The 14,193-nt window shown below is 42.2% G+C and overlaps 1 protein-coding gene across 2 annotated transcripts in view; it reads left to right on the forward strand.

The window, feature by feature from the left end:
* Positions 1-14,193, forward strand: part of Ptprr (protein tyrosine phosphatase receptor type R) — a 241,688-nt gene that overhangs the window by 204,382 nt on the left and 23,113 nt on the right. For both annotated transcript variants that reach the window (XM_052753404.1, XM_052753405.1), the window contains 2 exons: positions 10,964-11,074; positions 12,535-12,692. In XM_052753404.1, the coding sequence (XP_052609364.1) occupies positions 10,964-11,074; positions 12,535-12,692 (269 nt within the window). The remainder of the gene's footprint in view (positions 1-10,963; positions 11,075-12,534; positions 12,693-14,193) is intronic.

The raw sequence follows: 14,193 nt of genomic DNA on the forward strand, positions 1-14,193 counted from the left end.
TGTGCTGTCAGTTCTTTAATTTGTTCTTTTTGATAGTTTTATTCTTTGAATATTTCATACACTTGTGCAATGTATACTGATCCTATCTATCCAGCCACTACCTTCCTCCAGGCCCCCTAGTGCCTGCCTAATTGGAGATTTTCAGGGCAGGAACTAAGGTTGATAGTCAGAGAACATTCCTTAATCACTGTAGTTATGTAACACATTTTAAAGAAACCTACTCTGAGCAAGTGGAACTATGTCAAAGCCCCAGTGAATGGTCACCCTTCTTTAACCCCAAGACCAAGGATATAATCCTACCAGAACTGCTCAGAGGCAGAGCTGTATGTTAAAATAATGCAGGGTTCATCCCCCAGGGGTATGCAGGCTTTCTCCACCCTGCATCCACAAGAGAGGTTCATCCCCCAAAGGTATGCAGGCTCTCTCCACCCTGCACCCACAAAGGAGGTTCATCCCCTGGGGGTGTGAAGGCTCTCTCTCCACCCTGCACCCACAAGGGAGAAGAACTACCTTTCACTAATTTTCTGCTTCCTTTCTCTATTTTCACTGTGCCCACAGGAGAGCCATGTGGATCTGGTAAAAGCTAGAATATTTTTTAAAAAATAATTCTCACGTTAAAATGTTGTTAAGTGTTTTGTTTTTCCCTTTGGCTGCATAACTCAGAACTTAGAGACATACTTTATTAGTTTGTTTTTTGCTTTTACCATTTGGCTTCTTATCTTTTTTAACGTTTGAGATACACTCCCAGGGATATGAAAGTCAAACATGTTATATATTAGCTGTGTAATCTGCCACTTGTTTATTTCCTGTAGCCAGTCACAATCCAAAACAGCTCAAGACAATGTTTTTCACCATTCCTTCACTTTTAAATTAAAATAAAAATCCTTCATGCCCAGGCATATTACATATAGAATATCATATAGGAAACTCTAATGTTCTACAGATGAAAATGATTCTGAGAAGTCTACTTTAAAGGAACACACTGTAGGTTCACACCACCAGGAAAACACCGGCTACTGAACACTGGCCAGCTCTCAATTGTGTTCAGTGTCATTGTTTAAAATAGACAAAAATCATTTCCTCCAAAGAATACGGAGGTGGAGATATCTTTAGAAGTTCCCACGCTTTATATGTTTAGGATTGTTTACTTTCTAATAAATAAAGAAATGAATAGTCACCATCTTCCTTTTAGTAATCCTAATAATCTCAGGTATGTTTTGCAAAATGAGAATAAACAAAAACATTTTAAAAAAAGAACTAGAGCTGGAAAATGAGGTTTTAGAGTAAAAGAGACCTAGTTGTTGCAGGCAATTTTGAGTTCTTTCATTTTTTTTTTTTTTTTTTTTTGGTTTTTCGAGACGGGGTTTCTCTGTGTAGCTTTGCGCCTTTCCTGGAACTCACTTGGTAGTCCAGGCTGGCCTCGAACTCACAGAGATCCGCCTGGCTCTGCCTCCCGAGTGCTAGGATTAAAGGCGTGCGCCACCACCGCCCGGCTCTTTCATTTTTTTAAGTGAGTCTCAACATGAAAAGAATTCCTTATGAAGTAAAGTAATATTGAAAACAGTGTTCACCTTCTTTTAGCATGGATTGTTGTATTACTAAAGAAGGTAACTGTGATAGTAGGGTCAAAACAGGCAGGTGGTGGAGATGGTAGATGTGACTCAGTGTTGGAGTACTTGCTTAGGCTATGGAGGTCCTGGGGATCCAGGACCTAGAAATAGGAAGGAGGGAGGGAGGGAGGAAGGGAGGGAGGGAGGGAGGGACGGACGGAGGGAGGGAGGAACGGAGGGAGGGAAGGAAGGAAGGAAGGAAAAGAAAGGCAGAGAGGGAGGGGAGGAGGGAGGGAGGGAGGGAGGGGAAGAGAAGAGAAGAAAGAAGAAAAGAGAAAAGAAAAAAGAAAGAAGAAAGAATGGCAGACAGATAGTCCTGTTTGAGCTCACTGTGATGACTCATGCCTGTAGTCTCAGCACTTGGAAAGGATCACAAGGTCAAGGCCCACCTGAGCTGCATAGTGCAACCTTGTCTCTCTCTCTCTCTCTCTCTCTCTCTCTCTCTCTCTCTCTCTCTCTCTCTCTCTCTCTCTCACACACACACACACACACACACACACACACACACACACACACACACACGTTTACAGTCTTACAGTGAGTCAAAGTCCTTGGGCACCTCTGGCTGTCATTCACTGTAGCTCCCTCTTCATCTTGGAAAGGAAGGAAGGAAATGCTGAGCACATCACATGTACCATGGAAAATGTTGATATCCCTGTTATGCACTTTGAGTTCATTTGCTAGGCACTATCCAATGTCAATACCTCGGTCATTTATGGAGTGTGTTAATGCAAGGATTAGTAACACCAGTACTGTAGAGTGAGAGTGAGAAAGAACTGGACTTCCCTGGGATTATGCTTAATACATGCTACATGAGAAAACTTCTCAGAGGGAAGAGAGCCTTTTAGTAGAGACTGCAAGTTAGCATGTGATGGGTTCCATATTTTAATTCAGGCCTGGTTAACGCCGAGGCCCATATACTTAGTCATTGCCCTCATGCAGTAGGAGCAGGCCACAGAAGGGAGGACCGTGGGAAGATAAGAAGCTTGCTGTTGGTCTCAGAACACAATACAATTCTGAATTTATCTTTTTTGAAGTGGAGAAATTACTTGATGACTGATCCTAGCATACTTCGGTCAAGTACTTAACACAGGCAGGTCTCTTTTGTTACTTCCACGCACTTCTGTCTGAATTAACGGCATGACTCAAGTTTTACATCGACACCCCATTTCTTTGCTGATGGATTCACTTCTTCAGCCTTTGCAAACGGTTTAACTCCAGTGCCCCCTGCAGAGGAATCACATTTGAACTTTCCCTTTCTTTCATTTCCTTTCCCTCTCTGTCTGAAAAACTTGTACAAAACATTCGCTTCAGTTACATATTTTGGCCAAGAAGTTGTTAACACAATGCCTAGGGGCCTGAAGAATGAGTATATGGGGTGGTGGGGGAGGGGGCAGATCAGCCAAACAGCAGCACATGAAGGCATTCAAGAAACCACATGGCACGGCAGGTGTGAGCAATCCAGGGTGTCTGGAGCACAGGTGGAATAGTGGGGAGTCGGGAAAATGAGACTGAAAAGGGTTTTTGCATTGAGGATCCAAAACTAAACTAACACCTTTGGGGTTTCCTCATACAGGCTTTGGAGAATCGTGGAGAATCTTTTTAATGAAAAGTGATGATGTCATTTGTACACTGGGAACATAGTTGATGGAGGACCTGGGGTTTGGATGTGGGAAACTCAGAGAGAAATGTTAGAAAGTTGTAGTGATAGTCCAGACAAGAACTAATGAGGTACCGAGTTAAGGCAGAGGCAGGGTCCTGAGAAACGGGAGTTGAGTTAAGAAGTGTTCCAGAGCTGAGAGCCACAGGGTTTTGTCATGATTGAAGATGAGGAAGATGAAGGAGCATTGGCCTCTGGTTTAGAGAGCTGAGTGGATGGAGGTGCCGTGAACCCAAATTGAGAGAATAAGGGGGAATTTTGAGAGAAGAGAATGAGCTTTGCATTTCAAGTATGAAGTTCAGGGAGTCCTAGAGACTTTGGGGTGGTACTAAAGGTCTAGAGGTCTGTAGGGGCAAGAGATGAAAATGGGATGCGTGCTAATAGAAGACACAAGAAGGCTTAGAATTGATAAAAGAGAAAAATGGGGTATACTTATCTCGATGTGTATTGTGTTTTCAACATTATGAGCATCCTTTTTGTCATAGTTCATTAAAATATTACTTTTAATAACTACTGGATCCCATTGTGTGGATAGATCAAAACTCATGAAATCATTTGCTTATTAATAGATGTTTAAGTTGCTTTGATTTTTTTTGTCCACACCTCTAACTAGCTAAGGTTTGTTAAGCTATATTCATAGATGTGAAATTACTTGACCAAATGATGTAAATTTTTGAAAAGCTGCATTCCAGTTAAGGATGGTACAGAACACACCATAAGTGTAAAGGAGCTTCACCTCTGCACTCTAAAGTTTTAGAAACTGAGTCTTCTGGAGTAAGCTAACATATATTCCCAAGAAGAGAAGAACATAAACATTGTAGATACACAGGAACATCACAAGAATGGAAAGTGAACATTCAATAAATCACTAAGATTAAAAAGGTTACATACAGTTTTCCTATGGGAGAATGAAGTGTGGGGTAGGGATAAGCTGTGTTAGAGAAATTTGTTGGGGAAGTGGTTCTTGTTTTGGCTTAAGTCTTGTGTATGTTTTGTTTTGTTTGTGCATTAGTTTTTTGAGTCAGAATAGTACTAGGTAGCCCAGGCTAACCTCAAACTCACAATCCCCTTCCCTTGGCCTTCTGAGTACTGGGGATTACCAGAGTGAGCCACGATAACCATCCTGAGAAACTGTTTTTAGAGGAAATAAGTGGACCAGAACAGCAGATAAGAGTCTTGAACAAAGTTCATCTGGGCTCTGGGTGTGGTGTCAACTCCCGTTTTCTTTCCACTGGTGAATCTTCTTTTTGAGATTCTAGGGAGGGTCTGGAAGAACTTCCCTCAGTCAGATAAGGATGCTTCAAAGGGAGCTGCATGGGGCTTCCTGAGGCTCTGAGAGTTGAGAGGCAGGGGCAGGAAGTCTTGAGTCATGGTTCTGAAGCTGCCACTTTAGCTCAAGGTACTTGACACATCATAGCCCCACACTTGGATCATTTTCTGGACCCCAGCACAGCTACACAAAATCACTAACCTCTCTCTTAGAGTATAATACACTAGGTTGTCCTCTGGTTTGCACACACATGTGCACACACATCCATGCCCGGCCACACATACAAATAAACACATGTAAAATTCACTTTTTAATGATAGGGCTGAGGTTTGTTCGGTTTTGGTTTTGTTTGTTTGTTTTGAGTGACATTCTGAAACTAGTGCTCCAGGTTATAAAATGTATACCCACATTATCAAAATTCCCATTTTATTTTTTTAAGTGGAAATGCATACAGAAAAGCCTGTAAAACAATATTGGTGATGAATCACATTTAGGTTTTCAAGCTTTACAGAAACCTTGTAGTTGTCTCATTGGCCTGATTTGACTATAGTTTTCTTTATTGGTTCTTGTTTTTTCACCAAAAGTTTGGCTGAGTGTGTAGCTGAAGGAACATGAATTTAAAGGTAGGCTGGGATACATATCCAGACCCTGTCTCAAGCCCCTTACCCCTCAAAAAGTTTTGTGTGGCACAGAAATGTTCAGAAATAGGAATATAGGCCCAAAAATCCAAGAAAAAAAAGCTTTTCCACTTCGATTCTGTGAAAAATGGGCAACCATGTTGGATTTATATGGATACCCTGTCATGATGCCAATTTATTCATTACTGGAACTCATTGTAGATGTATTGGACAAGAGGTTAATCCAGTGGTAACAGGTGGATGTCAGAGGTATATCATGTCTTCTATTGTACTTATTCTTCCTCCCAGAAATGGAGAAAAACTCTATGGAACAGGATTTTGTCTTAAGATCTATTTTTTTTTTTATAAACAAATGCTTTTAATGGCTCTAGAGTGAGAAAAAGCCAAGGAGATACGTTGCTTCTGAAGCTGCTCCAGAGTTCAAAGTACTCAGCATGTCAACACAGCTTGCTTCTGGATGTTGTTAGCTCCCACACTTCTTATTTGATTGATTTCGTGTCATTTAAATAAACTATAGGGCCTCGGTCAATAAATTCTACCACTTTTATAAGGAGTATTAGTCTACATACAGCTTAGTGAGCATACATCTCTTCATGTGCTAACTGATGCTCTGGGTTAATAAGAGCAAAAACAGGCAGCCCTGTTCAGCATCACCACAGAGGGAAGGGAACACTGGCCAATCCTTCGGACTGCCTGAGAGTTGGTGTCAGGATCAGAGGAGGGTTGAATCACAAAGTCCATTCCTAACAGACCTCAAGGCTCTCCGTGTCCTCACCTGTAAAATGACATAAAAACAGATGATACCTGTTGCTTATCTACTGTCTTAGTCAGTATTCTATTGCTGTGAAGAGACACCATGGCCAAGGCAATTCTTATAAAAGAAAGCATTAAATGGAGGGCTTGCTTAGAGTTTTGGAGGGTTAGACCATGATCATCACGGCAGGAAGCAGTCAAGCATGGTGCTGGAACAATGGCTGAGAGCTTAACATCTTGATCTGCAGAGAGAGAGAGAGAAAGAGACAGACAGACAGACAGACACAGACAGACATCGACAGAGACACAGAGAGAGAGACTCTCAGCCTGGTGTGGAATTTTGAAACCTCAAATCCCACCCCCAGTGAAACTCCTCCTCCATCAAGGCCACACCTCCTATTTCTTCCCAAACAGTTCTACTGACTGGGGACCATTCAAACATATGAGCCTATGGGGGCCATTGCCATTCAAACCACCACACCTACCAACCTCAGCAGATTATGCAAGGGATCAAATGATACATTGATGGTGAAAGTACGTTTAATGGTGAAACTGTGCCTATGTTAATAATATGCAGCTGATGCACTGGGAATAATAGAACCTAGATAGTGAACTGTAGACAATATGCCCCCATTCTATCCCTCTCATATATTGACAGAGCCTAAAACTGAATCTTTAATTCAGAACCATTTTTCATATGATGATGCACAGCTTTAACTCATACAGCAAACATCTCAGATTTTAAATGTATATAAAATCTTGACATAGGCTTGTTATTTGATAATCAAATTCCTAACTATGCCTCCCCTTGTGTACCCCTCTTGCTATAAACTACTTATATATATATATACACATGGTCCTCTTAAAACCCCTTTTCTCCTCCAAATTATGGATTCTTGGGATTAATAGATAACTTGACTAAAAGACTGAGCCCAATTAGCAGGACAATAGTGGTGATTTAGGGCTGTATTCACCTAGATAGGGTGATACTTTGAATTACTTACAGTTAGTGACGTTTCCCAAAATGATCTGTAAGTCGGCATTTTCTGCCTCTTTCATGTTATTGTTCTCACTGTTATGATATTGTAAGCTATGCGGGATGTTCTGGCAGGGAGAGCCAAGGTGTCCCCACAGCGGGTGAAAGACAGGGATGCCATGCAGACAGCGCTCAGTGAAGAGTTTTGTTTGGTGGTGGGGGGAGGAGAGAGAGAGAGAAAGGGAGGGAGGGAGGGAGAAGGACGAGGGGTTCGAGAGGTACGCACCTCATGGGAGGAGAAAGAGAGAGAGAGAGAGAGAGAGGTGGAAATGGGCAGCGTTTCCCCTTAAGAATAGGCTTTTACATCAGGGCATAGAGTGGCACCAAGGGGCGGGGTCAGAATATTAACACCATAAAATAAATAAGCCCTAAGATGCAACTCAAAACAATCATCTAAACATGAACTTGGGCCCCTTGAACAGCTGCATTTCCAGCCCCATCCCACCCCTCAGCAGATCCTCAAAAGCATCCACACTCCTCTGATCTCTTTTTGCTATTTGCCTATAAATGCAAGGGGGCAGGGGGTGGGGGTTTCGGTGTGTAAAAATAAGCTATTGTGACTTAGAAAGGAGATGGGATGCTAATTAAAGGTTGTTGGATGAGCAAGTCAGACTGTATCGTCTGCCTGGAGCTGCCTGCCAGCTGCTGCTCTGGTAAAGAATCAAGGAAAACACAAGAAGGCCAGGCAAGCTCAGGAGAGCCGAGGGCTTCCATCTTTCAAGTGGACATCACTCAAAAAATCAGGGTTCAGGCACCAAGCTCCTGCCTGGCTGATTTCCTCATTGGTTTTGAAAGTCACCTTCCTTTAAAGAGAGCCCTGCTGCTCAGGTCTGCTCTGGACAATGGGGCACATGTGTCAGACTGCTGAGTACAACGTAACCTCTTTCTTTGGTCCACTCTTACCAAGATCTATCAATCTTCCCCCGGGCTCATCTGGGAGATGTGAGTACTAGGATACACAATAAGCTACATAACTGAGGCTCCACCGAAAGGAACTAGTCAAATGGGTTAGTAGAAGTGGATGGGACCGAGGGCTGTACAAGAGATGTTGCAGGTCAAACATGAGGACTTGAGTTTTGAGTACCAAGTGAGCCCATAAAAAGCCTGGTACTGCTGTGCGCTCCTGTAACCCCAGGGCCGTAAACAAGAGGATTGGTAGGGCTCACTGGAGGCCAGCCTACCTGCAGACTCAGCGACTCAAGAACATAAGGCAGAGAATAATACTACCGGACACCCGATGTCCTTTTCTGGTCTCTGCATGTGGATGAATAGGCTTGTACAGGCAAACACACACACACACACACACACACACACACACACACACACACACACACACACACACAGAGTCAGATAAACACATAGATAAAGACAGATACAATTCACTCTACCTTTAAAGAAAGAGGGGGTATTTTAATTTTTTTTTTAAATTTTATTCATTATTTACCGAGATGGGGAGAACAGGGGTGGGGGCATGCCAAGGTCAGATGATAACTTTGTAGACTTGGTTTGCTGCTGCCACCTATGGGATCAAGGGACCAAACTCACTCACCAGTTGACCAAGCTGAGCCCTCTTGCCTGGCACCAGCCTTTAATATTAAATCATTCAGGCTGGGCGGCATATAAATAAAGCTGGAATAATTTCAACTTTATTGAAAAGAACAAATATGTGAAGACATAGGAGTTTCTTGTAATGGATGGAAGAAACTGCTCCTCCAGATGGTATGATTTCTTTCCTGTCACTTGAATGTTGGAGTGATGGCATGATGAAGCTTTAGAGGTGTGTTTCTGACATAGAGTATGTCTTCCCTTAACTCTCTGACTCTATGGATGTTTTGCTGGTAATTTGAATTCATATGTATTTAACTTTTTTCAAGTGTTCATATGACTTTACCATACATGCAAAGAATCGAGTATCCTGGGTATATATAAGACCCTAATTGATGACAATATGTGAAAAAAAAAGTCTATATAAATGTGTATATGTTTTGGGAGCCTTAAAATATAGTAAAAGGTGGTGTTGGGGGATGTGCTAGAGAGATGGTTCAATGATTAAACGTACTTGCTGCTCTCCCAGAGGACCAGAGCTCAGTTCCCAGCACCCACACTAGATAGCATGCAACTGCCTATAACTCCAGCTCTAGAGAATCAGACGCCTTCATCAGACGTCTGTAAGTACATGCATATGTGTGCACACACAATCAAAAACGCACATACATGAAAAATCTGCTTTGCAAAACTTGGCAACAGGAGCTGACAAGAAGAATGAGTTGATAAAGTGCTTGCACCTGATGGCCCAAGTTAAGTCCCTGAGACCCACACAGCGGCAGGAGAGAACGGATTCTCGAAAGTTGTCCTCTGACATCCACTCATGACCTGTGGCATGAGCATGCCCACATATACATACACGTATGCACATAGCATAAATAAGTAGAATGTAATAAGGAATCAAAACATAGTTAACAATGATATGTCTTAAATCCTTACTGTATGCCTGGCTTTGTCCCAAGCACTTGGCATGTGAGACGTTATGAGGAAACTGAGTCCAGAGAAGTCAAGTGTGCTGCTCAGGAACTAAAATCTGAACCCAAGTCCTCTGAGTCCCAAGTCTTCATTTAACCATCATGTAATATCTCCTTGTGGCAATATCATTATTATTATTCCCATTGAGTCCTTCACAGAGGATCCATTATAAAAACATGGCAAGCATAATTTTGTTCCACGTTTATGTCAGTAGGTCTCATAAGGGAAAAAAAAAACATCATTGGACGTGGAAAACATGATGCTTTATATATACTAATCGTCACTACACCTGCTTTGCATGCCGGGGGATCTTTATTCTGTGAGCATGTAACACATTACAGCTGTTCCTGTTAGGCACAGTGGTTTGATGAAGCAGGAGATAGTGCCTGGCCTTGGTCACTGTGGGAGAGAGAACATTCCTTATACTCGTTGGTTATTAAGGAATTCTTTTTTTTTTTGAAGTTTATATGAATTTTTACTTTATAAAAGTACATACAAGTTTTAGATAAATAAGCATTATCAATCAGTACTGAAATCCAAATCATAAAAGAGCAGGTAATGAGTATCTAGGTTCATACCTTTGAGTCCTAGCAAAAATTACAGATTTGGGTTAAAAAGTATGTACATTTTTTTTTAATGCCAAATGCCATTTATTGAAGGAGGGAGGAGGTCTTAAATACAGGCTTACAGCACAATGGGAGAATCCCGGAGGGCAGAAGTTTGCTACTGATGTTTTACAATCTTGCATCTAAGCTGTTAACACCCATTATGATACACAGACAAGGAACTTCCCTTAAGCATTCAGGATGGTGGAACCCGGGAGGGAATTAGCATAGGGAGGATATCAAGGTCAAGGTCAGCAAGCAAAGCAACAGTTACCCAAAATGGGGGCCAGGGACCTACAGGTCCCCCTTTTACTAATAAATGAGTTTCTGACTTAGATTGCATGGGATATCAGCAGGTCACCTTACCCATCAAGGAATCCTTAAATCATCGTTAGAGTTTCGGGAAATTTTGCCTTGTCATTATGATTGGTGTAGGGTTAATAGTTAAGTGCGACAAGCATTTTAAAACACAAACTTTATTGAGGTCTATTCTATACATCATATAACTCATCTCTCTATACATCATACAATTCATCTCTCTACATCATAAAATTCATCTCTCTATACATCATACAATTCATGTCTCTACACATCATACAATTCATGTTGTCTTAGTATCTTTACAGAATAACAAAAACTGACTTTTGAATTTTTTTATTCTTTTCTCATATATTACATCCTGACTGCAATTCCCCCTCCCTCTGCTACCTCAGCCTCTCCGCAGTCCCCCAGATACACTCCACTCTGCCTCCCCTCAAAAAAGAGCAGGCCTCCTAGTGACTTTTGAATTTTAAATTAAATGAGAAAAAAATGAGACTTTTGAAGGAAGAGCATTACAAAGCTTTGCCATGTTCTTTCTCCTTCCCCCCAGAAATGTGTGCTCTACTGGCCAGAAAAGAGAGGGATTTATGGCAAGGTTGAGGTTCTGGTCATCAGTGTGAATGAATGTGATAACTACACCATTCGAAACCTCGTCTTAAAGGTAAGATGATGGAGCTGTTGCTGTCTTCAGAGTAGGTAAGGGTTACATTTCTGCTTTGAAATGACTTATCCTAAATACTAACAGATTCAACTTACACAAGCTAGAGAATACTGAGACCACAGACAAGCCATCATTAATCCTTCTTTGTTGCCTGATACTATTAAAATACGCAACAGTGAAATTAATGTAAGTAGATATAAGGCAGTTTGTTTTGCAGGAGGTTGGCATCATCTAACTTTCATTTGCAGAACATCTCTGACTTACCCTTGGGAAAGCCCTTAACTAAGGCTTAGGCAGGCGATCTTGCCGGGACTTTGATGCTAATGCCATTGTGGTGGAAGCAGCTTTGAGTGGGGCCTGAGAACTGTGGAAGAGAAAATCCACACTGATGCCTGGCTGTGGGAGGCACGAAGAGCTTGCAGTGCTGATGAGAACTTCAAAAACTTGTAGTTAACAGTCATTCACAGGGGCCTCCCTGGGCCAGCTTCCATCATAGAAATGGGGTCTTATTTAACTCATGGGGCAGCAGGTGCTAACGAGGGTTGCCATGGTATTATTTTCACTTTGAAAGAATAATCAACCTAAAGACCTCAGTCCTATCTATCAACAGCCTGCTGCTGGGATAGAATCATCATCGAGAGGAAAACCGTAAAGGCAGAGAGAGCTGCAGGGATGTTTTGTATTCAAAAGTGTGGCAGAGGGAGGCTCTGCCGAAACCTGTTTATAAACATATGCCTGAACAGAAACGGGCCTCCCACCTGAACTCTGGGTTTTGCGATGATGTGTGAGCCTTTGCTCAAAGTGTTTCCCCTCTAGGGATCCCACATAGCTCCTTTACTGCCAAGGGTCCCCACTGTTGTTAAATGCCAGCATTTGAGAGGAATATAGAACAATTCTTATCGAATATCAAACAAACGTTCTTCTGTTGGCTAATATGTTTATATACGCTCTGTCAAGGTTTAGATAACAGGAAACACAGCATATCCCTTTCTTTCTGTTATATTTTCACCTCTGAAGCAGGTGGCTCAGGCTTTTGATTCCACCACACAGAGGCAGGCAGACCTCTGTGAGTTTGAGGCCAACCTGGTCAACATAGCAAGTTCCAGGATAGCCAGGGCTATATAGTGAGACCCTGTCCCAAACAATAGCAACATTTTCAGCTACTAAAGCATAAATATATACGTAGTGTAGAGTAGATATGTGATCTATATGATGGGTCCAGACACAGGCCTCAATTCTTAGAGGGTGAGTACTCAACCTTCCCTGTCAAGCCAGGATATGCACAATAAAACTTTCTCAAGGTGAAAGGGTAGTTTTGAAAAGATTCTAGATTTTTTTTTTCCTTCCTAGAAGTTAGCTGGCAGCAAGAAGGGAGATGGGAAGTCACTTGGCGGTCGTGGTGTGGGTGCCTTTCGGTTCCAGAAGCGAATAAGTAATTTGGTGGCTGTTGCTATTTTCAGCAAGGAAGTCACACCCAACATGTGAAGCATTACTGGTACACTTCATGGCCTGACCACAAGACTCCAGACAGTGCCCAGCCCCTTCTACAGCTCATGCTGGATGTAGAAGAAGACAGACTTGCCTCTGAGGGCCGAGGGCCTGTGGTTGTCCACTGCAGGTAAGGCATGAACTGCTCCCCCGGCCAAAACGGCTATCTGCTCTTTAATCCGAGGACAGGTAGAAAGAGGGCTTAGCTTCCTGGATGTAACTTGGTAGGAAATGAAGTATTTATTAAAAATGGATTAACATCCGAATAGTTGAGCCTTCATCAAAACGATGCTGCCAGAAATTAATTAGATAGACCATTTGGGACATTCTTAGCATGCTGCACAGTACTAAAGGTTTGAGTGCTAAATAAATGGCTGGGTGGGCAAGAGGCCCTCCTCCATCATCAGACTCGAAACTCCTTTGGGTTCATTTTTGTCTCCTTAGTCACTTAACACACTAAGAACTGGAGAAGCCTTTCATTATTGATGGAGCTTTGTTGTCTTAAGATACTGTACGGATCGCGTCTTGCCAGTGCTTATTATTAATCTGCCTTCATAGTTAACTGTTTTCAGAGCTGTCTCATGAAAACCAGGTGGAAAGTAATTTATGAAGTTGGAAATGGGCAAGGGGTCGTTTATTTTACGGAACACAAGTGGACACCCAGGGCATGGAGGCCAGGGAGACAGCAGCAACAGTGGTCCAGGGGGTTCTTTTCCTCATGGCTAACTTGAAATTCACCTCCCTAAACTGACATTCCCCCCCCCACTTGACTTTTCATGTGGTCAAAGCAAGTCATACATTCATTTCTATGACGGGCCAGGTATTCCATATTTTTTTTCAAAATAATTGTTGTTGATTTATTTAACCTTCTAAGCATCCTAAGAAAACGTTTAATAAAATACATGATTTTAGATGTATTTTACTCTCCTTCTGTTTTGAAACTTGGTGAATTAATTAAAAAATTCTTATGCATCTATTTAGCAAAGGTGGCATTACCCAGTTTCCAGCATTAGATTTTCTCCTAAACCCTTGGAGCCAAAGTGGGGAAAGACTAGTTGGGCATAGTTTAGGACTGGAGACCCCACCCAAAACCAGCAAGCACTAAGGATATCTAAACTGAAAGAGGCACTCCCCCTATAAAATTAAGGCCCCTTCTAATTAGTACTTCTAAGAATGAGTCCTCCTTTGTTCCCTTCACGCTGCATCCAATGTTGACAGTTATCTTTGGCCCTTCTTTCAACTCTCCTCTCGGTATCTAATCAGTTACCAGATTGGCTTTCTCTTCAAAGCTTCCCCCACAATCACACTTCCTGTCCATCCACCCTAGTCCGGGCCCTTATGACCTCATCCATGTAGTTTAGAAGTAGTTGACTAATTGCACACACATACCCTTCTCCCTCGGGCCACTCTGGCCTAGCCCATGTGCTTCTCGGAGATGATGTTCCTGAAAATGTTTGTGTGACATCCAGTCCTTGTTCAAAACTGGTGGATGGGTTCACCACACCTGAAGCAAATGTGCCTAGCCTTGACTCTGCAGATAACACTACAGAGATAAGTGAATTACTTGGTATTATTTGAACAAGTTTGAATGCCTACGTGAGCTTCTTTCCGGAGCGTTCCCATCCAATTCT

The sequence above is a fragment of the Peromyscus californicus genome, unplaced genomic scaffold, assembly GCF_007827085.1.
Source record: "Peromyscus californicus insignis strain IS unplaced genomic scaffold, ASM782708v3 Scaffold_24__1_contigs__length_46423439, whole genome shotgun sequence".
Lineage (NCBI taxonomy): Eukaryota > Metazoa > Chordata > Mammalia > Rodentia > Cricetidae > Peromyscus > Peromyscus californicus.